Below are 26,920 nucleotides of genomic sequence, written 5' to 3'. Positions count from 1 at the left end.
TTTCAAAATCAAATATTGTTCAAACATGGCTGTGTCCTGTATCTCTACCTGCATCTTACTGCTACTTCCATACAAGATGTATAAAGTCTGATGTGCTTACTACAACTATGTATCCACCTGTGCTAAAAATATTGTTTAAAACCATGTAATGATAAAATAATGTAATTAATCCAAAGAACAAAGGGTTGTTAAGTGGCACACATCATTAGTTAAAGCAGTCATTCAAGTAAACTGCATTTTAACGAGTCTGACCCTAATTAAACAGCTAATTACATTTTAGTACACCATAGACCGTAACCTTGTTGCATAGGAACAAGCTTTCAGAGTGCAAGATTTATATATTCTTTCCTTCTTCCCTCCCACAATCTACCCCTTGACCTAGATTTATTTTTACTTTTAGTTAAAGATTGAAATTATTTAATGAGTCATTAAATAACAAGAGACCTTCTGGCAAATATAGATAAATGAATAGCATTCAGTTTTTAAAAGTCACAGAAAACAGATCACAAAGGCAAAGCATTTAATAAGATATGTTAAATTAAGTGAGATGGGCTATGGCAGGTTTATAAAAGTCACTCAGCTGGTCATTTGAGAGAGAAAAGGATCATCTCCTCGTGAGCAGGCATGGAAATATCACAAATGTGGAGGTTTTTCCCTCCTCTGTTTAGGCCAGATGACTAAATTAGGCAAGGTAGTTAAATGTTTTGGGCAGCTAACATACAAGGTTGTACTATGCAAAAATTTACATAGCTAAGAGCAGGGGGGGGGGGGTTGTAGCAGAAACTCCTTTGCATATTAGCACCCCCCCTACCATGTAGCCAATCCTCCAAGAGCTTACAGTAGGCCCTGTACTAAGAGCCCTGCTGTAAACTCTTGGAGGATTGGCTACATCAGGGTTGTGTGGCCTAATATGCAAAGGAGGTCCTGCTACAAAAAGAAGAAAAGGAAAAAAAACCCTGGCTAAGAGATGTGACCCCAAAGTTTAGCGGGGGGGGGGGGGAGTACAAACTCATAAAGCAGCCTCATTGACTTGGTGGACGTCTCCTGCTTTGTAATTTGAGCTTTGTCAGATATGATCAGTCCCGTAGGCAGGAATTTTTCCGAGAGGGAGTGGCAGGGGACACTAATTAAAATACTTTAAGTAAATTAATTAAAACAGAATTAATTAAATTATTACATCCTCCTTTTTCTTGAGGGGAGGGGATGCGTCACAAGTGGCTCTCCCTGCCCAGCCAGCCCCACTTTGTCTGTGCACTGCTACTTTGGTCTGACCACCCCCCCCTCCCCAGCCAGTATGGCACACTTGGCAGCCCACCACTGCATCCACCCAGTGCCCAGAGGAAAGTAAAAAGATCATCAGCGAGAAGAGAAAGTGGGGGGAGGAGGAGCCCCATGCACCCTTCCCCCTCTGACTACAACCCTGGGCATGATTTAGTTCACCAAAGAAACAGCAACAACAACAAAAAGATTCAATCATGAACTTTTAATTACTCTTTCTGTTCTGCCTTTCTCCACAACAGAAACTCAAAGCTCCATAAAAACCTTATAATTTAAACAAAGAAAAAATATATAACACAACTCCAAATCCTGGGATGGTCCTGGATTTGCTGGCCCAGACTACCCATGCTGGATTTCCAGGCTGAGCTGGCAACTGGCAGAAAAGTTGGGATGGGGATAAAGTGGGAGGGTGGCACTATGGGCATTGATGATGTCACTTTTGAGGAAGACCTAGAAATGACAGCAGGTAGCACTTGAAATCACTAGCAACCTCTGGAGAAGAAGACTTTCTTACATAAGGAACAAGCCTTCCTTCTTCCAAGCTTCCAGAGGTTTCCAGTGAACTACCTTTCATCCCTTCTGGATTTTCTCAGGCAATGATGGAATGGCTCATTTGCTGACACTTTTCTAAAAAAAAATCCACCACGGCAACTTGGAGAAGTCACTGGAAATGGGAGGTTGGGATGGGGGATCCCCATCCTGACTGGAGAAATGGTAATCCTACCCATGGTCACAGGCTGCAATCTTACAAAAATCAAGGACCAAGATATATGGCTGAGCAGCTTTATAACCTCGTCCTTGGCCAGCAGGAAGATCTTCTCCTGCTCCACATTCAGCCACAGAAGGTGCTGGGGGGGGGGGTGCAATGCAGGGAAAAGAGCATGAGAGGCCACTGTTGACTGCAACAGGCAAAGCAGAGGCAGCTTTAACACAGACATGCAGTTAGAAGCAGGAAGGCAGGCTGTGGAAGCTTGGAAGGAGAAGGAAGGCTTGTTCTGTATGTAAGAAAGTCTTCTCCAGCAGTTCTCTGGGTAGAGGGAGAGAGGGCAGGGAACAGGCAATTCTGTTAAATGTAATACTGGTTGGGAAACTCCCCCCTACCTTCAGAAGGGCCAGAGGACCAAAGGGAAGACAGGCACCTTGTGTTAAGGCAGGGAGGACAAAACTCATCCACCCCCTTGTAGCATCAGAGCAAGATTGACAGCAGGACCACGCAAAGGTAATCAAGTATTTGTGTTGGTGGAAAGGAAGAGAAGGTATTCCATTTTGTGAGCAGGGAGGCATTTAGTATTCTGGTAATACAATACTGAATGAGATCAGTATTGACAGCTCCAGCTATCAAGTGGAGTACAGCCACTGGACATCCCTGCACACACAGACACTCATCAATGCATCCCATGTTGAAATATAGACTTACTCGTGAACTGATCTCTGACCATTTCAGAGATGCCACATCCAACTAAATCCAGTCAGGTATTCTCAATGGGCATCACGAACTGAACATTGGCCCTTACTGAAATTCTCTGGTCACCACACGTAGGTAGGGCCACAAACCCTAGAAATCTATGAGGATGTGAGGTTTTGTTATGCAAAGCACAGACCAGCCACAAGTGGTAGTGGCTCTTCAGCTGGGCAGAGGCAAAGAGGATTCTTCCTCAGTTCTGCTACCTCAGAATTTTTTCAGTGGGGATACTGGAGAGTACACCTAGAACCTTCTCCCTCCATGCCTTTTCCCACGGTTCTTTAGCTCCCCTCATTCTCCTGGATAAAGTAGCCAGCAAATGCAATTCCCGCTAGGGAAGCTGGACATGATGACTTTCAGTTCTTTGGGGGCTTTTTAATGCTCAAGGAGCCCAAATTCTTCTCTCCTCAAAGAAACCTTTCTTTAAAAACCTGCAGAACAAAGTTTGAGTCCAGAGGAACCTTTAAAACCAACAGAGTTTAATTCTGGGTGTAAGCTTTTGTGTGCAGCTACGCTTCTGAAGAAGTGGTATAAGCTTTTGTGTCCCCAACAAAGAGCGTGCATGCACATAAAAGCTTATACACAGAACTAAACTCTGTTGGTCTTAGAGGTACCAATGGACTCAAACTTTGTTCTATTGCTTCAGACCAACACAGCTACTTACCTGAATGTATTTTGAACAACTATGTTCAGCTACTCTGGCTAATTTTAGATGATAGTTGTATGCTTGCCTTTATGCCTATTGTTTGTAGTGCTCTTTGCTTTTCCAATTGATCACAGTGTTTCCTGGTATGCAAATTGTGTCAGCTGTTATACAGCTAACTATTTGGTCCTTGTGACAGAGGTGGGGAGCAGAAATGAGAAAAGCTCAGCTGCAAAATGTTTTCCTTTAGTCCCAGTTTCCACACTGTGCAAAATAGCTTGGAGTCCTTAGCTATCCCCTAGTTCACATCCACTAACTTAGCACTGACCAATCATTCCAAGTCTTTCCATACCAAAGAAAAAAACCTTCATCCAGTGAGCTGCAGGTTGAAGAAAGTGCTAATCCCCAAACTCAGAACAAAAGGCCTCAACGTTGGTGTCTATTTATTTTCCCTGTCAAACTTTGTCCCTAAGTTTAACATGTTTAACATGATTTCTGCCTCAGATTAAAAGTACCCAATCAAAGCATCCACTTTCAAGTCATATCAGGCCAAGTGAGAAATTCTTTTGTACCTCTCCGGCTGCTTTTGGAGGGGTGAGTGGGCAATGTCTAAATGGGCAAATCCCAGAGGAAGAAGCATGTTAGCTTTTGCAGCCGAAACAACAAATGTGTTCTGATACCTTAACATCTTAACAAATTTATTGTATTATACACATTTATCGTGTCAGAACTCATGCTGTGTTTGTCACATACACATTAAATATAAGGGAGTTACAACCAAGAGGGAGCAGACAGAATAGCCCAGACTAGCCCAAGCTTGCCAGACTTCAGAAACTAATCAGGACTGGCCACAGAGAATATTTGGATGGGAAACCACCAAGGAAGACAGGAGATTCCTGCACAGAGGAAGACAAAGGCAAATCACCTCTGTTCACCTCTTGCTTTGAAAACCCCATGAGATTTTCATGGGTTGCAACTTGATAATAATTAACAAGAATAATAAAGAGAGGAACAGAAGGTTCAGCAACCCACAAGGCAGGTGTGCTATACTGCTCTGCAGAGTGCCAAGGAATAAATGGACAACGATTCTGTTGACTAATTTACTCTTCCTGAGCAGGGATTCAGGATTCTCATGTGCCCATGTTCGGCTCCCCCTCCCCCAACCCACATTCCCATTTTTGAACACACTGTAATATCTTCTAGCAATACGTTTCTGCAATCTCTGCAGATTCTAGTGAGAGCAGACAAATGCTAAAAGGAATTGATTTGTTTTCCACTTGTTTCTCTCTCTCGCTCTTTTCCTCCTCTTCTCATCTGTCTGAGAAGACAAGAAGCCCAAGGGAACCAAAGGAACATTCTCAGCCATTTAAACACCAGGAAAGACATCAGGCTGCAGTCGCAGAACAACTTCTCGCATTAACAGCAACAAGCTGAGCAGTAACAAATGGGCGCAGCTGTGCTTGCCCAAAATCCATCAATGCAGTTTTTCGCCAATCATCTCATTCGTGGAAAGAAGCAATGATGGTCGAGAGGGGGCGCCTGGAAATCATCTAGAGAGTGGGTTTTCACGCTGCCACTTGTATTGCAGCAGCAAAGGAGTCCTAGCAAAAGACCCAGCTGGATCCCTCCATGCTCACTGCAGGGATACAGCCATCCAAAAGATGCCAACCCATCATTTTCCATGGGCTTCCAATGGCCCCAAGTATCCTGTCGAACATAGGCCTGGCAGAGCTGGAGTGAAAACCCCAGTTCTGCCACTGAGCCATTGTCTTCAGACATTCAGTGTTCTACCCGCAGTTCAGCACCAGTCCAGCTCTATAACATATGTGGCTGCTAATGGCATACTTTCCCTTACAGAGGAAATAAAATGGATTTCTAAGTATCCAGGGCCAGTGCCAGGCTTCCTGTTGCTTTAGGTCGGGAGGGTGGGGGCCGCCCCCTCCCTCCCAGGTGATTTAAATCATGCAGGAAGGCCAAGGAGCAGCCGCTGCTCTCCTGTGCAAGTGAGAGCTAACAGAAGCAGTTAAATCACATGGGGAGGGGTGTGGCTACTTCTGCCACCTCTCCTGTGCGATTTGAAACGCAGGTAGGGGCAGGAGCTTGAGAGCCATCCCCACCAGCAATTCAAAGCATGCAGGAGGGGCTGGCAGAAGCAGCTGTACCCCTCCCCGGGCGATTTAAAGACCCCACCAGCCTGCTGGTTGACAGGCTCTTTCAATCACACAGGGAGGTGTGCGGCTGCTCCTGCTGCTCTTCCCATGCAATTTGAATTACTGGGGGTGGCCTTCAAGCCAAGGGGGGTGGGGTGGCCTTCAAGCCAGTGCTCCCCACACCAGTGAAAGTTCCTACCAATCAGCTGATCGACAGGAACCTTTCACTGGTGTAGGAGGGCAGCAGATGCTCCTTGGGCCCTCCTGCATGATTTAAATCACCTGGGAGGGAGGGAGCGGCCTCCATCCTCCAAGGGGGTGCCCAATTCAGCGCACTCCAGGGCTGCAGCCCTACGTGACTGTCTAAGGTCACCTAATGGGCATCAGCCCTGTAAGTATCACTCCTTTTTCAGTCTTCAGTGTCTGCACTGCCCATATACTTCAGGTGTGCCAGAAACTCCCCCAATCCTATCTACTCTTCATTTGTTGACTGCCTTTTTGCTGTTTCCAGAGTGTGTATACACGAATAGGGAGGGGCCCTTGTGTGGCTTATACAGACCAGAGGATATACTTCCAACCAGTTCTTATGCCAAATCTGGTCATACAATTACTGATTATTGAAATATGTGGAACGCTTTCAAAACAAAATGGAGGCACTACAGTCAGGTCTCAGAGTTCTGTGCCAAAAAAGTTCTGTATCGAGAGAAGCAGAATTCTACAACCTGCCAGACAAATTTTGTTTACCGTGTATAATTTATTCTGCATTTTCTAAACTCTTAAGCATAAATTATTCTGTCTACCAGTAATAAGGAGGGACAAGGACTACAGAAGTTCTGGAATAACCCCCTCTCCCCAAGTAACTTCCTTGAAATCTTGTTCTGCGATATCTCTGTCTGAGACTTCAGCAGGCATTGCTCATATATTTTAAAGAAGGTAGTTGAAGCAATAGAGACTAGAAGTTGGGGGTTTTGTTCTGTTTGATTAACCCGAGAGTGGGAGAAAACTATTCCAGATGTAGGGGTGTCAGGATCCTAGGCCTGGTGTGGCCTACAGGTTCCAGGAAAGCCTGTGTTAGAGTAGCTACCAGGCTTACATTTCTCAGGATCCCTCTGTCCCTCTGATCAGGTGGGCAGCAGTTTTGGAAGGAAAACTTGCCCAATGGAGAATAGAGGGTTGGGCCCTGGGAGGAAACAGTAAAAGGTCCAGCTAGAGTGGGAGAGTTGTTCTCTCTGGAGAGGCTGCAGTCAGGAGGGTTCTCTCTGGAAAGGCTGAGCTGGAGAGAGGCTGCAGCAGGAGGGTTCCCTCATCCAGGAATGGTTAAGTGAGTTGAAAACAGAAAAAAGGAACATGTTAGCTAGTCACATCAGGGCTTTTATTTTCTTTGCACCACCTTTTTTTAAAAAAAAACCGTTCACTGTAGCATTAATTATTAAAACCACATGTGAGAGCCAGTTTGGTGTAGTGGTTAAGTGCGCGGACTCTTATCTGTGAGAACCGGGTTTGATTCTCCACTCTTCCATTTGCAGCTGCTGGAATGGCCTTGGGTCAGTCATAGCTCTCATAGGAGTTGTCCTAGAAAGGGCAGCTTCTGTGAGAGCTCTCTCAGCCCCACACACCTCACAGGGTGTCTGTTGTGGAGGAGGAAGATAAAGAAGATTATGAGCTGCTCTGAGTGTCAGCCGATGTAACTTTACTGAATAAAATGCTGTAGCCATCTTTAAACACTGTTACTAACCATGAAAAAGGACCTTGCATATCAAAGTAGAAAATGCAGATGTTGTTAATGCTTGATGTGAACATTTCTTTCCCTTGATACTAACAAAGGCAGAAATTCCCCCATTTGAAGATAAGGCGCCTCCAGGGACAGCCGCCTGGCTATCCCCGGAAGACTAGCAGTAACAATAAGATAAGAGGCAGAGACCGTGTGAATCTTTGCACCTCACCTCAGCAATGTTTAGAATTGTGGCTTTGTATAGTTCCCTTTGATGTACCCCAATATAGCCTGCCACATAATGCTACAATGTATCAGTCTCAATCTTCCTTTGTTTCAATGCTTATGGATTATCAAATAAAGCCTAACTTTACAACAATTCAAGGTCTGGTTGATTTGAGATCCCATCGTCTGACACTGAGACTCTGAGATTCAGAGTATAGGGTGGGATATAAATCCAATATCTTCTTTATTATTGCTACACAGCTTGGGTCCTTATGTCTCTTCTGTCATGGTTAAAAGGTACTTGTTGAGAAGGAAGACACAGGAATTGGATGGGTGCTCTGGGTCCTCCCAAACAGACCCAAACCAGAGTGGTGGCAGCCAGTAGAGGCCCTTACTGGTCCCCTGCTTATGACAAGGGAGAAGCAGGAGCTGTCTTCTTTAAGTACAAAGACCAAAAGCTTGAAGTTGATGTGGAAGAGTAATACATAAGCTGGCATGCAAGCAATAGGAAAAGATGGTGGCACAATTGTAGTGCCAGGAGGGTATAATTTCCTTCCTCCAGAATGTATGGAATCCTTTTGAAGAATTTTGCGATTTTTCTCTCTTTGGCTTCCCTCAACAATCCTCAAAATGTTTTCTCTGAACAGAAACCTCCCAATCCATCTCAACCTTTCACTCTAAGATAAATGTCCAACCAACAGGGTCCTCTGATCCAATATGGATCCTCTCTCTGCTCCTTACAAAGCTCTCCATAGCTTCCATGGGTCTGTCTTTGCAAAGAGCCACCCTACTGCTTGGCTCCCACAAAAAGAGACTGTTCAGTCCCAGGGTCATGCATCCACGAGACTTACCTTGGCTGGGTTGACTGCTGTTATCACCCACACACAGTAGGCATTGTTATCGTACTGAACAGGATAGTTGGGAGATGTGATAACACCACTGGGACCTCGGAGGTACATATCACACATTCTAGCTGTAGGAGGAAAAAGAAAAAAAAAAAGACAGGAACATGTGTGGGAGAAATTATTAGTTCAAGGTGGTCCTTCAGTCGAGGACAAAGTTGTACAGGCATGTGAATTTCCTGTGGGATCCAATCCTATGGCTGTATGGCAAGTGAGCCATCAGGCTGAATATAGTACAACAGTCACCTGGAGACTGAGAAAACCTTATCCTTTTGCAGTCCTACCTAGGACCCCACCCATGGTGTAGGGGTCAGGATTTCATGCACTTGATGAGACTCAGTAGACATTGGCTTGTCGGAGCTGGACCCCCATTCCCTTCCTAACAAACAGCTAGTTTGAACCACCATATCACAACAGGAAGAAGGCAACAGCAGCACCCCTGCAGCTCAACAGTCCTCTTGTTGGAAAATGGATTTGAGAAGGGGACAGTTGTCCAGCATCTAGCTGCAATCTATGAGTGGCGGATTCCATTAGAGTTCACAAGGCAGAAACTGTGAAGGCTAAACTAGTTGAACATGCTGTCTGAAGGCCGGATCAAACCACATCTGGTAGAGAAAGGACACAAGCAGAGGGTTGAAGATGAAAATGGTGCCCTGAGAAGGTTTCACCAGGTTGAAGGAAAAGGAAACAAGCAAAACAAAGCAGGCAAAGAAGGGGATCAACAACCAAAGTGGTGCTTTTAAAAGAAAAACTAAGTCATGCAAAGCTTCTAGAAGTAAGAAATGTATTTCGGCATACATATTGGATCGGCAAAAAAAATCCTCTCATGTTAGCAGGTTTCTTAGGCTAGAGAAAAGGGTTGCCATTAGTAGAATGGATAACAGGATCCAACCCAAAATTTATTTTTAAAAAGAAATTAACAATGAATTATGATTTACTCAACAGTTTTCTAAAATCTGTGACCGATTTTGCAATAGTCTTGTTCCAGGTAGAAAGCCCTTTTGCTCCCAGGGCTTCTCTCTGTTTTCACACAAGTTGCCCCGGAGCTGTGAGTTGGTGTGCTGCTATTCCGCAGCAAGCAAGATCCTCTGACAAGCAGTTTTTGCTTACTGTGGAAAAGCAGCACGCCAACTAGCAGCTCAGCAGCAGCTTATGCAAGAATGGAGAGAAGCCCCAGGGGCAAAAGGGCTCTCTACCTGGAACAAGCTCTAGTGTGAAGACCTGACTCTTGCTTCTGACTCCGCAAGGAAAAGTGCTGGAACTTGAGAAGCACTGCTCCTTGTGTGAATCAAATGGAAATAAAATTCAACCTCAGCAGTACCTGAAGGGCCCACCAAAAGCATGTCAGATGCCTAACTATGCATGCGGTTCTGCACTCCTGGACATCTGGTAGTGACCTGGCAAAGGTTGTGTGCCTGGATAGAAATCTCAGGGTGTCTGCAAACAGAGGAGGTCTAGAGCAGAGGCCCAGGCCTGGCTGATAAGTGAGAGCAGACTTTGCTCTTGAGTGTGGCTTTCCTACAGCAAGAGAAGGAAGTTGTAGCTTCCTTCACCCAGCCTCAGACTGGAAGCCAAATCAAAGCACAACACTATACATATTTAATAGAGGGAGCCTGCATTCAGTCTGATTTCTCCATGGATCCTGGGAGGATGAGAATGGCAGCTGTTTTGAAGCACATTTCAAGGAGAGCAAAGAGGGAAAGAAAAAGAGAAACCTTAAGGAGAAGAGAAGAGAAGCTAAACAAACTCCCTTCCATTGGTTTGTGAGAAAACTTGTCAGCCTGGTTCTGGGACTTCAATTTGACATCAGAGTCAATAAATAATGCCTCTCATTCATAGAGAGCTTTCAGGGTTCAAAGTACTTCACATGCATTCCCTAGTAATCCTTCCAACAGACATGTAAGGGAGACCAGATGGTGAGAATGAGGGTAAGAGTGGTCCTCTATGTCTTTGAGCTATTGGTCAATGAGCAGAAAAGTCACATGTAGAGAGCTAGCAACTGGCCTTAAGACACCCAATGTGTGAAATTTATGATTCATTAAACAAAGTGCCAAGTATTAGTCTTGGAGACAACATCTCTGGAACATCCTTCCAATGGTTTTCAGGGCCCATAACCTGCAAAATTCTATCTGGTCTCCCTCATTATATTGTCTACCCTGTTGTCCTCTCTGGATGAATTCTGCTGCATCTAAGCTAAACTCTCCTGCACATCATGATCATTTCTTATGGTGTAGAAGTCCAGAAGGGCCAGTCTTACCCACAGACTCACCATCTGGAAAAAGAAACCCGTGCTATTACTGAAGTGGAGAATGAGACAAAACCAATGCAGGAAAAGAGACAGAGCTCAAGAGAAGAGGCAGGTCAGCCATTGTTTAGTCATATGGTTATGCCCATGTGCCAGGAAGCCTCACAAAAGAAAAGGAAGCAGGATAAAGCAAAAACCTAACAAGTAGAGGGGCACCCATAGAACAGAGGGAACATGAAGACAGTGCAAGAGAGAATGTAAGCAAACCACAGGTATGTCAAACAAATGCCACTGGACAGTGGAGCTGATGAAATACAATTTATGACAAAACTGATAGACTGGAACAGCCAGGCACGTGGTGGAGATGGAAATGGGCTCACATAACCCTCTTCAGATGTCACAAGAGTGGCTTTGGTCCTGGAGAAAAGAGCTGTCAAACCCAGTCTTGAAAACGGGGGGAAGGTAAAAGCCAAAAAGTCACATATGTTGGGTGAACGCTTCAGCAGGTGGTCCATCATAATTGAAACAAAACTTTCTGCTACACTGTGACTCAAATACGCAGACAGCATATGTAGCTCTTTAGGAGCAGAGACGGCACCTAAGCATAGCATCTCAACTGGGACTAATGAGAGATGGCCAGATGTAGAGTGCAGGAATCGGGATAGAAATACTAGAAGAACATGTGCCCCTATACTTTCCAGTTCCATCTGAAGCATCCATCCACCTTTGCCTTCTCTCTCTACTGGGTGGGGCCAACCCTGGCACATGAGCGAAACATAAAACGTAGTCCAATACAGCGAGTGAGGATGAGCCCCAATATGTTTTGGTGCCTGCTGTGAACAAGGTAGTGCAAGGCCACTTTTGGCAGCACACCTTCAAAGAAGGGGATGCCATCTTCAGGGGATGCCATCAGAGAGTCCACATGGTTGCCTTAGACCACTGGCCTGGAAATTCTTATGAGCATCACTGCAAAAAGATCCTTCCCCCTGTGTCCTTTGCTGGTCTGGCTGGTCTTCCAGCAACTTCTAGCCACTGCTGGATGGTGGTGCAGCAAAAGTTGAATTTCCACCCAACAGCCTGGAATTTCATGGTTCAGAGTCTGATGCAGGCTTGAACACTGAGAGGCAGGGCTTTTTTTGTAGCAGGAACCCCTTTGCATTTTAAGCCACACAACCCTGAAGTAGCCAATCCTTCAAGAGCTTACAAGGCTCTTATTACAGGGCTTATTGTAAGCTCTTGGAGGATTGGCTACATCAGAGGTGTGTGGCCTAATATGCAAATGAGTTCCTGCTACCAAAATAAGCCTTGTTGATAGGAATGAATGGGAAACATAAGTGACTTCTGGTTTCTGAACCCTGGGAGGGAGGGGTAATGTCCAAATCAGATTTCAAATTTTCTAACCACAAGTGAGATGCATGTGTTTACAACTTGGCGACAATTCGTACACTTCCCCAGGGTCTCTGGCATCACTGTGGATGTACAAGTCATACATAGGAAGCTGCACGTGTTAGAAGCCACTCCTAAAGATATTCTTATCTCAATGTCATCAGGAACAAATGTCCCTGATTTGTGACACCATGACCTTTAAGATGCCACTCCAGGCAGAAAAGCCAGAGATGCTGCTCCATTGCTCATAGAATTATAACTTTATGCCAGACAAATGGTTCAGACAAGAGATCTCCAGGCAAGCTTGCCTTTCAGTACAAGGACCCCCCAAATCAGAATCATGAAATGAAAGTCCAATTGCCACTTAACTGGTCAACTTTCGCCAAGGGTATACCACTTCAGATTGCAAATGGAGGACTTGTGTGATGGAAAGTTCTTCCATGCAAAACAATTTCCACCACACCAGTGTTGCCAGGTCTTATTTGGCTCCTGGCAGGGGATGTTTCTTCTGCATGCAAAGTGTGCAGGACACGATAACGTCATGCAGAAGTGACATCATCACACTGGGCACATTGGGTGTTGACAGCTCTTCAGGGGTGGGGATCCCCCCACCAGTCATGCTGAAAGGTTGAGGCCCCCCAAACCAGGTGAAAACCCACCCCCAGGGGGGAGTCTGGGAGCCCAACACTGCAAAGAAGGCTGATTTGACAGGGAAGAAAATTCTCCTCCTAGATATCCTAGTTTTCTGTATAGGGAGGATTCTTTACTGCCTGGACAGGTTTTCCACCTCAATGAGAACATGAGAAATGCTGTTGGACTCTACTACTTAGTAGCAGGGAACAAAACTGGATATTTAGAGCTTTATGCGAATAAAGGCTATCTTGAACTTGGATATTTAGGGGAAGAGGAATTCAGACAGTTCTTAACAGAATAGGTAGGAACTCATCTGTACTAGACTTTGGGGAATGAGTGTGTGTGTGTGACTCCCTGATTTCTTGACAGCATCAAAGTAGAAACAATACCTGAGAAAAGATACTCAGTAATTGGATGGGTGAAACCTCACACAAAGCTAGATCAAGTTATGAATTATTTACAGACATACAGTGGTTATATCTCAAGGTTTACAGCGGGCATGGCAAGTGAAACAGAGAGGACCTTGCAGAAGAACCCTGAGGGCCAAAACTTAATGGCTAAACATCCTTATTGTGCAAAAAAGGCCACGCCTTTGAAACTTTCAAGGATTTTTTTTTAAAAAACCATTGAAAATGAAGACTTGGGCAAGGGCACAATTGTATAAATGCGATTTTTAAAAAGATAAAGAAATAAAGGTGTGTTGCTAACCTCCTAGTTTTGCTTTCCCCCCCCCCCCTAATTAAAGAGAACTAATAAAATTGATTAATAGCATTGTAACCACACTGGCACATCCTTCTTTATTTCAAATGAAAGGCCACTATAAATATAATTTACAGAGTTGCATATTTATGCCAAATGTCCTCTTAAACAGATTTAATTCATTCCACCCCAGCGTCAAGGAATTAGCTGGATTCCAGCTGTCTGGCAGGCTGAACGCCTAATAAACTTCAAGAAAAGGAGATGGAGCAGACTGGCAGGGGTAGCTTTAAGACCCATGGCAGAGCGCATGAGAAACAAAAAGTATCAGGGGTCACTTTGGTGCTCACGAGCATCAGTTAGTGCCACAGTGGGTAGAGAAGCAGATTACCTGAAACTCCTTTGCAGCAAACACATTTCTTCCTATGCCTTCCTGCATAGTCATGGCTGTCCACAGTTCAATGATCCCTATGGAGATTCCCCCTCCCTACTCAGAGTTTTTATAGTGTGGTTTCCCCCCCATCCTCTCTGGAACTGGCAGGGAGCCAGTTCAGTTGCCTGCTAGATTACATCAATACATATGCTAATGGCTCTGGTAGGAAGACCAGCTGAATACCTTTCAGGGGAGCTCCCAGGATGCACCTGTGACCTGGGCAGACCAGATCAAGAGGGTGGAGGGAGTGATGTAAAGAACGTGGAGACAGAGGTTTGATAAACACCCTTGCTCCAAAGAGGAAGGATCTCTTGTTGCTGATTCTTTGAAGAGAACAGACTTCTGAGTGATGAACAGCTGTGGCGGCCATCTTTTGCTAACCGTGCAGTCTTCCAGGTTATGGGAGACAGATAGGAACCTTCTAGCTTTTTAAGATGATTAGTGCCTACCCCACTTTAACATCAGTTAGGGTATGTCTAGAAAAGGGAGAGAGGATTGTGTTTATGACCAGTTTTCTTTTGAAATCAATTTTCTGATCTCAGGATGCTTGTAAATATTTTCTTTTTTAATAAAGCTTTTTTTTACTTTGGAGGCTGGTTCTCAGTCTCCATACCACCCAGATTCCCCCACCATCTTGGACATGCTAGTGCAAGAGGGGCCCCCAGATTGGGAGGAAAGCAGCTAGTGTGCACAGGGCTATTTCTCCAGGGAAGCCCCAAAGTTGTAATTGGTCCCCATGTTAATCAGGCTCTGGTAAAAGAAGACATAGAGGTGGGGCCCCAGATTGGAAAGGCGGGGGAGGGCTAGGAGCCCTGTCCCTCCTAGAAGAAAAGCCACCCAAAAGGGCAGGTGGTAACAGTGAGTTACCCTAGTGGAAGGAAGAAGTAACCCCCTCCAGAAGTTGGCAATGCCAAGGAGGGATGGGTAGAGCAGGGTCTGCAAGTCAAAGCAGACGTGTTCTGTCACAGTCCCCAACATATTGGGACCTATTTCCTAGGGTTAGTGTACAGATAAGATTGCACACATCAGACCTTTTGCCTTTCACTTTCAAGGCCATGGCTTACAGAGTTGAAAAGGAAACCCATTTGCCTCAACTTGTGAAATGGCATTCAAGTATTTAATGAATTTATCATTGTTAAACAATACACAGTGTAGGAAGTGCTGTCAAGTTGCAGCCAACTTATAGCAGACACACAGGGCTCCAAGGGAAGAGATGACCATTGCCTGCCTCTATGTAACACCCCCAGTTGTCATTGGTGGTCTCCCATCCAAGTACTAGTCATGGCTGGCAGTGCTTAGCTTCCAAGATATTATAAGGTAATACAGGGATTGCATCAATATCCCACGACTTGGATCCTCTGACGATGTTCTGCAAACACTTTGTTCTGGTCACAGCACAGCTCAATTCTATTGTGCTAGCACTTCCATTTGCACAAAACTCCTTGAAAACCATTGATCATGTGCAAACAGAAGCACTCGTGGCAGAGGAAGCAAGCCATGTGGTGGTCAGAGTGATGTACATGAGGAATGTACTCATAAAGTCCAGGCTTACAAGTTTAAATGTACTACACTGATTAACAGGATATGTTTCTGCATTGCAGTAGGAGAGCTCCAAGATTATCTTTAGTTCAAGGTTACCTCTCTGCTGCCTTGACCTGAATGGCCCAGCTAGCTCAATATCAAATTTTGGAAGCTAAGCATGGTTGTAACACATACATGTCAGTCATGGTTGTTACATATTTGGATGGGAGACTATCTAGGAAGTCCAGTGTTGCTACACAGAGGCAGGCAATGGCAAACCACCTCTAAATGCTTGACTTGAAAACCCTACCAGGTTGCCATACTAGATGACACTTTCCACTACCACCTTTCTGCAGCCTGCATTCAAGTTTGTTCAGTGGAAATGCCTTTAAACAATGGAATACATCCACTTTTCCAGTCAGTTGCCAATAATATCAATTTCCTGGATAATGGACTCTGGAAACCACATCCTTGGTCCTTTTAAATCTTGGATAGCAGTATGCCATCCCATGTTGATTCTGTGATGACTTCCAAACAAAACTGGGGGGGGGGGGCAACTGTGTCATCTGTTTCAGACCAAGGCAGAAGTTTTGACTCTGACCCCACTGAGGCACATGAAAAGAGTTGTAAGAGGAGTTTACATCACCCCAGCAACTGGCTGTGCCTCTTTAGGAGGGTGCCGTTTTGAAAAAAAAAGAAAGAAAGATGAGCTCAGATGTATAAACAAAAGAAGTGATTAAATGAACTTCAGTTCCCTTGTAGGCTACAGGCGTTAGTGAATTAATGGACAACGAAGGCGCTCAGCAAGGAGGTTATTGGATGCTATTCTGAAAAGGAACCCCTAAGGGGTGAGCCTGATACAGTTCACAGCATCATAATTTCCCCCCTTTTCCTTGCTTATAATGAACCCCCAAGAAGGTGGAAATTGAAACTAATTTCCTGCTCAACCTGGAGCTCTGAGCACCATACCGCTCCTTGCCTCACCTCTGCACACCGGCCTCTGGTCGCTCCAAGCGGCTATCATATCACTCAGCTTCTTACAGGTGATGCTTTTGGAGCCCTGCAAATCATAGCCTTCATTGCATGTGAACTGGACGCTGGATCCTAACCTGCAAGACAGAATGGATGCCCTTGCAATCTGGGTCCGTGCAAAGAATTAATGACGGGGATTAATATGTTCTGTTTAGACTCTTGGATCACCACCACCACCCCACTGGATGGAGGAAGAAAGCAGATCTACAGAATGATAATTTGCAATCAAATTTCTCCAGCCTCTCTTGAGAGCCCCCAAGTCTCTAAAGACCAGCCACACAGCTAAATCTTACACCACTTGCAGAGGTTACACAAGCTCAGAGTTGGTGAGCCTGCAGTGGCAGGGAGTTCCATAATCAGTGCGGGGAATCAGCCGCTGAGAATGCCTCTTTTTTGTCTCTGGGTTACTGAACATGACCCAAAGACAGCAACATAATTATGTGGGTACAACTGAGGGTACACTCAAAGAGCCACATGAAGGTGGTAGTTAACCTTAAAGGTCCATTGGGCTTCAGCCACAGAGGGATTCATGGGTTAAAACTGAGCCCAGAAAAGAACAGGGAGTAAAAGCAGACATGGGAGAACGTCAGGTGATATCCAGAGACTGCACCAAGCAATAGGAGAAAACAGATCTCATAGAGTAAGGATGCAAGTTACTTAAATTGCACATTGACACTTTATGGTTCTGTGTTGTTAAAAAGCCATTATATTTTTATTGAGGACTGCTTTAATTATATGCTGCCTTGAAAGACAGTAGGGCTAAGTTATGGGATATAAATTTTATCAAAAGAAGCAAACATTCATATACATTTTGATGGATACCTATAACATGCAGACCATATGCACCCTTGAAAAATCTAAGCTGTGAAATCTTTAAGTCGCTAACACAAAACCATTAAAAAATAATGACATGGTATTTTGTATTTCTAATGGGTAGCATGTGTGGTTTAATCAATGGACTTATTCAGATCAACCTATGGGCATTTCTAAAGAGCATTTTAACCCTAATTTGAACAGTGGACTAAATGCACTGCATCAACAAGGTATCTCTCAATAATGCCAAGGAAACAGTTCATAACATCCATAGTATTTAACCTGTGGCTCAGTAGGGGGAGGTAAAGACTTAGGGGCAGACCTGAATGGAAGACATCACCAGCTGAGCGGGTATAGGTCTGGTGAGTTTCTAGGTGGAAGAGCTTCTGGGCACCATATATACACCACCAAAGTTCCAGGGAAGAAAAAAAAGATACAAATGAAAGAAGTAAACACAAACTTCCCTTCTAGGACCTGGGAAAACGGCTGTCAGCATCATTAGCCAGATGTAGGACTTGCTTTGAGACAGTTTCATATGTTCTGTATGACACAAGGTTTGGGCTGTTTAGGAACTGAAAATATTCTCAAGGGGCACATTTCCTGCCTCTGTTGCCCACAGGACACCCCCATCCCGGTTTCCAATTTCAAGAGAGTACAGTTACCCTGGGGTGAAAATCAGAACAATTTTTTTGTGAGCAGAAGGGTATAATATTGAATACTGATCTGTTCCTCTGACATACTTGATATGAACTTCATTGGCTTCCTTTAGGCAAAAAGGACAATATGCCCATGAGAGGATGGCTGGAGGCTCTCATGAATCAGAACAGCACAGCTGGGCTGGTTCACACTTGTGTGTGTTTCTCAGGACACAAGGATGACTCACTGCCCAATGTGTGAACTGACCTCACAGGGAGGGAGCATTCTGTGGAGGCGAGACAAAAGCTTTGTTTGCAGTAGTTCAATTCACACCTATGAAGCGCCACTTGATGGAGATTTAATGGAGGAGAACATGTGTGAACCAGTCTGGTGAGACTGCACCTGGATGGACCAGGGGAAATAAGTTAGATAGTCATTATCCAGCTGATAAAAGAAAGCAGATAGAAGACCCAAGGGAAATTCCTCCTTTGACTGTGGAGTTTGTTCACATTAGCAGAATTTATAGAGAGCATCCTGCTTAAGGAACAGAACTTCAGGAGAGAGCTGTGTGTATTTGAGAGTGTTCTTGTATTTTGAAGAAGAACAGTTGTCAGTTCATATGGGGCAACAGCAAAGCCCAACAGGGTTGGATGATGCTTTATGCAGCTGGAAGGAGCCACCCAGAACAAATCCCAGAATCTTCATTGACACAAAAAGGATACTTGGTAAACAAACCAATGCAGATCCCAGGGAGAGAAAGTTTGACAAAGCTGTTGCTTAAGAGGGGGATACACATTTAAGCAGTGCTCTCCTGAGGCATCCCTATGCATTTAAGTCTGCACTATGGGTCAATGGTAGGTCACCACGGGGTGACATATCCCACACATGGGCATTAGAAGCATTACTTTAAAAATTCAGGCTGGCCTTGAGCCACATCTTTACCTTCAGATGTCGATGCTGCCATGAAAAAAAAGGATGGTGACAAGCTGGTGCAAACTCCAGCACTGTCAACATTTCACAGAAAATGCCAAGCTACAAGGTGGATCACATGAGATGGCCACACTTCCGGCCTTCAGCCAACCTACTGATCCATGCTATTGAAGACAGTGTGTATGTTTTAATCCTAAGCACACTGAACTTGGAGTCACTTCAGTTTAGATCAACAGGACATAATCTCCAAAGGAAATGAGACTACCATGTGGTAGCAATCATCAAATGTCTGAAAAAGGGGCTATGGACTTAATTGCAATGTGGCATCTCGGCTCAAAATGAAACATATTTTGGCAGCTTCATTATCTTACCAGGCTGAAACTTGCACCAACTTCAGGGAGGGGGGATGTAGCTCAGTGACAGAGCACTTGCTTTGTATACAGAGGATCCTTTGATCAATTCTTAGCATTTCGAGCTAAAAGGGACAAACTGGACAAAAGTTGGATCTTCCTTCCTTGAGAGCTTGGAGATATACAACCAGTCAGAGTAAGTAGGACTAAGCTATGGAGCTTTGGCCCTCTAGAGTGGTATGAGAGACATAACCAGGAGGAGATGACCAAAGATATCAAATGGATACCAGGGATAAGTAAAAAAAGGGATCCTTGCTTCAAAAAAATTGAATCACAGAAAGAAGGAATGTAAACCAAGTATACTGAGAACTGGTGAGATGCAGAGGTTAGCATGCAGCACTAGGAAAAGGGAGATCTGAGTTCAAATTTTGACTATGCCATGCATTTTACATTGTGGTCTGAGTCCAGTCACACTCCCTGAGTCTATCATACCTCATAGGGTAATAGTGAGGATAAAATGAAAGAGGGGTGTATGGCACCTCAGCTTCTTGGAGGAAGGGTGGAATTTAAAGAAGCTAACAGATACATTTACCTGAAGACTGAACAGAAACAGAGGGAGGAAAAGGAAGAGGTGAAGGAAAGGGCGGAAAACACACACACAGAGACACACACACACAAACTGTGGGGGGCAGAGGGAATAAAAAAAATAACTTCTTACCGGAAATCATTGCCTATTCTTTTGCCTCTGTCTGGAACCCCAGGGTCCGGACACATGTTATGCCCCTGGGACACACCAACCTGTGTTACTACAAAGCAAAAGAAACAGCACAAACAGAGATAGAATACAACACAGAAGCTTTTTTTTTTTTTTAACATCAACTGCATTGGTGTTGGAAAATGTAGAGAGAAAATGGATAAATTACAAGTTGGAAATGCACCTGGCTTGTGTGTATATATTTTTTAATGCCTTCATAAGGAGCCCAGGCAAAGGAAATTATTTCAGCTCAATTTAGCAAGAACTATGATCCCCACTAGCAACACAGTTCTCGCCCCCTTGCCCCCTCTCTGAGCCACAATGGAAGCAGATGGTTAAGTGCCTTGTTGCATTTCACCCAAAAAAACCTGCCCAAATTAAAGGGCATGTTTTGAAAGCTGGCTATTTTCAAAGGACACCCATGGAGCAATTCTGAGCATTTATAAAACTCAACCATCATCTGGCAGATGCTAATGAAAGACACAACTAAATTTTAAAAAAAGAACTTGTATAATGCAATACCGAAAGTGTGTAGGGAGATGGAGGAAATAGGAGAGAAGGCAGCTTGGCAGTTTCAAAGGTGGAAATTTAGACAGAATGGAAAACCTGGAGCTGCCTCTCCCCTAGCAAAGTCACCAGCTCCGAGACGGAACCCAACAGCCCTCCCTCAACTGAGCCAACCTGCACAAACTTATGAAACAAATATTTTTAAAAAGGCATGGCTCTGACTGGAATGAAATGAGATCTGGAAGAAATAGGTTGGTCTTAAGTATGGCAGAAAAAAAGTAAAACCCAGCCTCCCCAAGCAGAACCATCCTGACTGTATACATCTCATGCAGAAGACAAGACAACAGCTAAGAAGATTCCCTCCCCCCCCCCAAAAAAAAAATTCCTACCATAAAAATTATTGAAAATGTCACATCTCAATTTTGTCATGTTGAACTGAGTGGGATAAAGGGTGGGGAGGGAAATGTGAACAATTCTTAGCAATGAAAAAGCAAAAGAGCATGAAACACGTGCCTCATTCCCACCGGGTCTTGGCCTACTAAATGAATACAGATTATCTGCCCAGAATCAACTGCACTTTAATATCTACCTGCATTAGAATAGAACCTTGAAGAGCTCTTGAGACTCCAATGGTGCTGCAATGAAATGCGAGGTTCACCTGCCAACAGGTGTATCAGAACTGTTTCACACATCATGAGAGGGCATGCTCAAATTGACCACTGAGTGTGCAATGTCTATGCGGAGTTGTAGGGTATCCTGGCTCCCTGAATAATATAGTACTTTACATACGTTTGTTAATACACATGTTGGTCAAATTCACAACGGTCTGAAGTGTAAAACATTTTAGGTGTAAACCCAGAAATGCAATGTGTGAAGCACCTCTCATATGCTTGCTTTGGTTGGGGTACATGATTGAGCAGTATTACATCATTCTTCCTTGTATCTGTGCACTTTTTAACCATGTAAGATGCACAACCTTTATGCCAGAAATATGCCTTACAAAAGATCTCGGCAACTAAATGCTATCTTTCAGGCATTATATAACATACAGAAGGTGGTACTCTTATTAAAACAGAAGCTCTAAAATTACTTTTCCTTCTCTTCCAGCCCCCACCCCCACCCCACCCCTCCAAGCTACCCACACACATACTCCAGTTTTGCCTGCAGGTAGAGATCCACCTCCAGCCTGGAATGCTGAAAGAAGCCATCCATGTGACCAACCTGTAGATCAACTCATGCATCATGGCTTTCTGGGAACACAGTATCAGCTCTCCCTGCAAACAAGTTGTATGGATGGAAAATTCCACAATCTATTTACATGTATACGTGTCACAGGAAATGAACTGGGAGTTGATGCACAGCCAATATAGCCTCCATGTCCACATACACTGCCTACCTCTAACATGGTGGTGGACACATCCCACCCTACTGAAGATTAACAACATTCTGCTACTTCACATAGTCACATATTACTGTGCACAGAGATGCTGGGCTGGATCCTGCCAGGTGGGGAAAAGGGAGAGGATGTACCCTTTACACTACTGAAAAGGCTATGATGGGGACCATGGGACCCATAGGGACAAGCCATAGGGATCAAGGACTGTAGTGAAGAGGGATTCCACAAGAAAAGGTTGTACAATCTGCTCCACTGCCAAACCTTTAAAATGTGCAAAGCAGTTCTACAACTAATCCAGAACATGTGGAACTCCTCTACCGCTTCTTTACAGCTTCTTATGAATGGTCTATGCTTGGGGACTTGACAGGCATTATGTAAAGAGAGGTCACTGTTTGCAAGTGCCCTCCCTGTAGCCCCACCCCCCTTTATTAATCTGCCAAAACATGGTTCTCTTCAAAACCAATCAACTGTAGTTTCATTGTTTGCTGTGATAACTTTAGCTACCAAAAGGAAAGTCTGTTTTTAGCGACAGATACAAGATAAATAAGTTGTTTTATTGTCCAGGGAAGCAGGATTTTCAGTCAACACTCAAGAAATTAAATCCTAAAGTTATTTTTGACCCATTATTCCTCATCAATTTTTAGAAATCAAGCAGCTTCTATCATAAAGCACTTGAAAAACTTGAAGGGGAAAAGGGCTAATTTACAGAGGAAAATCATATCAGAAATTTGAATAATTGTTTGATAAGCTATTTGAAGGCCTCTTGTAAACATTATTTTTTTTAACTGCAGATGAAAGACCAGTGGTGTTATGTTCTATCAGAATAGACTATACAACCAGGCATGGATAAACTCTGTGGGTTAGATCCTATGATTCCTTCAATCAAACTGGGTTCTATGACATCTTCTAAGTCTCTCTTCAGCAGAGGAAAGATAGCTGCCAATAGGTAATTATTTTTTCTGATGAAGAATTTATCCCCATGATTGGGAAATATCTTTCTTTGTTGAATGCAGCTCCCCACCCCACCCCATGGAGGAATACTTCATGGAAAGGCATCATAGGACCCAACCCAATGTCTGGATTCAAAGAACTTGTTGGTGAGACCCAGATGGCCAGACAGAAACTCCTCTGATGGCGTCATGATGAACATTTGCTCAAAGGTTCCCAAAGGACAATGAAAGTGCTGGACCAGCACCCTAAAGGGCAGCTCTCTGACAAAGACAATGTTACATCCCAAACTTTGGGAAGAAAAGCTCAGACCTTTCAGGTCCATCTGTTGTCGAAGGCTATTTCTCTAGCCTCAGAATCTTTGCTGTCTGTGGATTCAATAGCTCTGCCTTGTCTGTTTCTGAGCAAGCACTGTCCCTTTAAATTCTATGAAATTTCCATGGGTTCTGGCAGTCATCCTTCCTCACTTGGGGAAATGAACATGCATTTGCACTTTGGATTCTCTTGGGTCATATAACTTTCCTTAGGAGCTCTCCAAGTCCTGTAAAAGCTGGTCCTGACACAACTACTCCTGAATCTGAGCTGCTTTTTAGCTTCCATTGTTGGACAGCTCCTGCTAGGTGTCCCCAGATGGGACTGGAGATGCTTGGTAGGGCTTTCAGATATCTGCCATCTATACCACATTCACTTTAAAAAGGGCTTGTCACACAGAAAAGGAAGGCACTCTTTGAGAAATGGAAGGCAAAAACTCCCCTGAGCACATGAAACCAATTGCATGGATCTTCAGATGTTGGTTAATGCAAGCTGTCAGTACTTAAAGCTGAAAGAAATGATTTGGGGGGAGGGGGCGGGAGGAGCATTAAGCAAAATTCTCATAGAACCTTTTTTTCTATTCATGTTCTTCCAATATTTAAAGCATTTATGGATGTTGATGAATTTACATGGTTTTAGGGGAAAGATTTTAGGAAAGAGACTTCCTCTCTCAGCTATATCTTTTAAGATAAATTGCAAAATGTGTTAAATGTTAAGCCCTCTGTGTCAATAATCTGCTTCAACATTGTCTTTCTTTTGTATTTGGTGGGGATTTTTTGTAACCTCTGTACTGGATTTGGTAAACAGAATCAAAATATTGGATTTGGCCAATTTTTGTTAAAAAAAAATTTAATTCATCAAAACATAATTGTTTAAGTATTTCTGAAAACAGAATTTGAAAAGGCAATTCTGGAGAAGGGGAACTAGAATGATTCATATGCTAAAATTTCATCACATTCCAAAATGCACACAAAATTCCATCCAGTCTGCATGCGGACAAGAAGCACAGCCTCTATTAAGTTTCTGCTGATTAAAAGTAATATATTGTTGCTGACCTTGCACTACATATCCAGCTGAAGAAGAAAGGTCTCAGCTAATACCACTCCACTTCCAATTAGGGCAGGGAAGCACAGAACACTCCCATATTATTACCCATGGACCAAAGATAGTGAAAACCCAGCAACACAGAATCTACAGTACATATCATGTCTGAAATAGTCAGCCAGCATGCAAATTGAGAACCTCACTTAAACCAGAGCCTCTCGGGGTTTTGTTACATTTTTCAGTGATAAGCTTCTAAACCCAATTATTTCCTCTCTTCCTTTCCTTGGACACTCAGGACCCAGAAGGGAAAGGGACCAGAACATAACCATTTCAGGAGGAGTCTGTTTCCTGGAGCAAACTTCTTGAAGGAGGAGGAACTATTTGCAGAGACAATGGAACACTGTGAAGGCAGAGATCATAATGCCAACATCCCCTTGTTCTACTCTTGGATCCTGCCTGCAACAAGAAAAATGTGACAAAAGAAACTGTGCATGGCTGCAAGGCATGGTTGTCCTGAACAGACTCATACACAAGCTCTGGTAGAATTAAGTCTCCTAGTATCCAACTCTAAGGGCCTTCAAATATTTGCTATCAGTAACTAGGATGTGAACTTCCACTGGCCCCTTATCTGAGTTTTCCACTCACTCAGTCCAAAGGATGTGCTATACCAGAGTAAGAATCTCATGCAGCATGTTAAAATATGGCATAAATTCACAAGAGTGGTGAGCCTACTAAATCAGTTTTGTACAGCATTGTTGTAGACCAAATTCGGCACAGGAAACCAAGAAAGAAGACTATCTCAAGAGTCCTTTGGGAGAGAGAAATCCAGGGAAGTACAATAAACACAGCAGACATGGTATTTTCCCACAGTTTGTACACAGCATCATCAACACCAGTATAAGCAGAATGCTGGAGCACTGGCTGTCTACCTAGACAACTGTTTAGATACACTGGCAAATTGATTTCCAGTCTATCCATTCCCTCCCCCCAAAAAACCCTGCATGGGAGGATCATGGAGCACTTCATATCTCCTTTCCTGACACCTACACATACTAGAAAGGCCAGCATGACACCCTTAGACTTCTGGTTTGATCAGGACAAGACCCACAAAGTCATCAGATATACACATACACACAAGAATCTGACTTGACAACCACATTTGTAGGAAAGGTCCGTACAAATCTTCAGTCTTACAAACCTGATATGAATCACACGGATTTGGGATTGCTGATGGTAGCGGGGAGGGTCAATAAAATATATCCAACAAGTGAAAATTTGTCCCTCTCTGATATGCAAATCATGGAGTTATCGGAGATCATCTTACATTGAAGAAATAGGCTTTCCAACAGAGACTGCTATGTACTATCCCACATGCAGCTTGTTCCAGCCCAGTCTCCTTCCTTCTCGCTCATATTCATCCATTTGAAAGAACTCCACTTTCCACCTGTATGAGTGAGCAGCACATAACAAACCACTTTGGAACAGATGGGGCACCAGCAGGATCTCCAACCATAGCAGTTTGCTAGAAAATTAACTTGGCCCTTGCACCATCTTTCACTTTGAGAATCTCTCTTGCATTCTTTAAATATGTTCAGGGAACTCTCAGAGCTCAATATTCACATTTTGTGATTTATCTTCCATCCTATGCAATGCCAGAATTAAACAAAAACCACAAAACTGCATTCCAAAGATGAGAAGCCATTCCCTTCTTTTTCTACTCCATCTCTTTTTCAGCAAGGAATGCCTGAAACAGTATGTCCCAACCTGCCCACATTTTCAAAGGCTCACTCAACCACAAAAAGTCACATTCCCTTCCCCCAGAACTGCATGCCCGTTCTGTGGCATGCAAACACAGTGGTGGATCACATCTGCAGGAAGCGCATCATGATACAATGTCACTACAGCATGCTCTACAAAAGTCATCCCCAATCTGGGGCCCAAGGATGCCATGGCACCCACAAATGGATTTCCTGGTGCCCATTTCCTTTTTCAGTGGAGAAAAGAACAAATCCTTGCTCTCCTCTATTTCGAGGAGCAATAAGGTACTTCAGAAGAGTCCAGGAGGCATCACCTGTCTGCAAGCTGCACCCATTTGGAAAAAGCTGCCTCTACCATAAGTGGATGCTTCCCTTGGAATATCTTAACATTCTATGATAGGTCCTTGTCTGCCCCCCCATGGTAGTCAGTCACTACTTCTTCTCAGAATTCCATATGTGCCCACAGAGTCAAGATGTCTAGAGACCTCTGCAGACCTTTCAAGCACTACTCATTCTGTGAGGTTTTGCCTCTAGTATATAGAACAGAAAAGCAGGCAGAAGCTCCAGAATGGAAACAAGAGTGTAGACCTGACTCCTTGCTAGGTGTCAGGTCCCTGTTCTCTGAGCCCCTTCTTCTTGGCTGTGCCACCGTGGGCACCTATGCCACCAGCTGGCACCCATTTGCTGCTGCATTTACACCCTGATGCAAAAAGCTAGCTTGATTCCTGCTCCAACACTTCTCGCGTAACTGTGTCAGAACTGCTTACAAACTGCAGTGAAGGAACACCCCAGGTATGAATTAGATCTATCCTAGATTGTCTCTAACAAAGGTTAGCAAGGGGAAAAAAACAAAACACAAGGGAACAAGTACAAATATGATGAAAAGCTATAACTGTCTCTCCTGCTGTCTTTTCATTTCAGCCAATAGTTCTTTCCTTAGGAAGATTTCCAGCAGATAGGCACAGTAAAATTCAATAACCGGGAAAGGGAGAAAGTAGAGATCTTATTTCAGATTATTACTGGAGTTACTGCAGGTTCTTTGTTGCCAGTTCTTCTGTGGCTGGTCTGAGTCCTGTTATGTTGGTGCTAGACAAATACATTTAGCTATCAGAAATGTGTTTGCATCTTGATGACTCCACAAACAGTGAGAAAAAGC

At 43.9% G+C, this 26,920-nt stretch overlaps 1 protein-coding gene across 2 annotated transcripts in view; it reads right to left on the bottom strand.

Moving 5' to 3' along the window:
* The window catches only part of CSMD2 (CUB and Sushi multiple domains 2), an 831,733-nt gene that overhangs the window by 320,292 nt on the left and 484,521 nt on the right, over positions 1-26,920 (bottom strand). The window contains exons 8-10 of one of the 2 annotated variants that reach the window (XM_060257873.1): positions 19,765-19,852; positions 16,270-16,394; positions 8,321-8,442 (exon numbers count right to left, since the gene is read on the bottom strand). The exons of the other annotated variant lie outside the window; for it this stretch is intronic. Coding sequence (XP_060113856.1) covers positions 8,321-8,442; positions 16,270-16,394; positions 19,765-19,852 — 335 coding nt within the window. The remainder of the gene's footprint in view (positions 1-8,320; positions 8,443-16,269; positions 16,395-19,764; positions 19,853-26,920) is intronic. 2 annotated transcript variants of the gene reach the window in all.

This window comes from Heteronotia binoei, chromosome 17, assembly GCF_032191835.1.
Source record: "Heteronotia binoei isolate CCM8104 ecotype False Entrance Well chromosome 17, APGP_CSIRO_Hbin_v1, whole genome shotgun sequence".
Lineage (NCBI taxonomy): Eukaryota > Metazoa > Chordata > Lepidosauria > Squamata > Gekkonidae > Heteronotia > Heteronotia binoei.
Note: the sequence above shows the minus strand (reverse complement) of the source record. Positions and strands in the feature narration are given on the sequence as shown.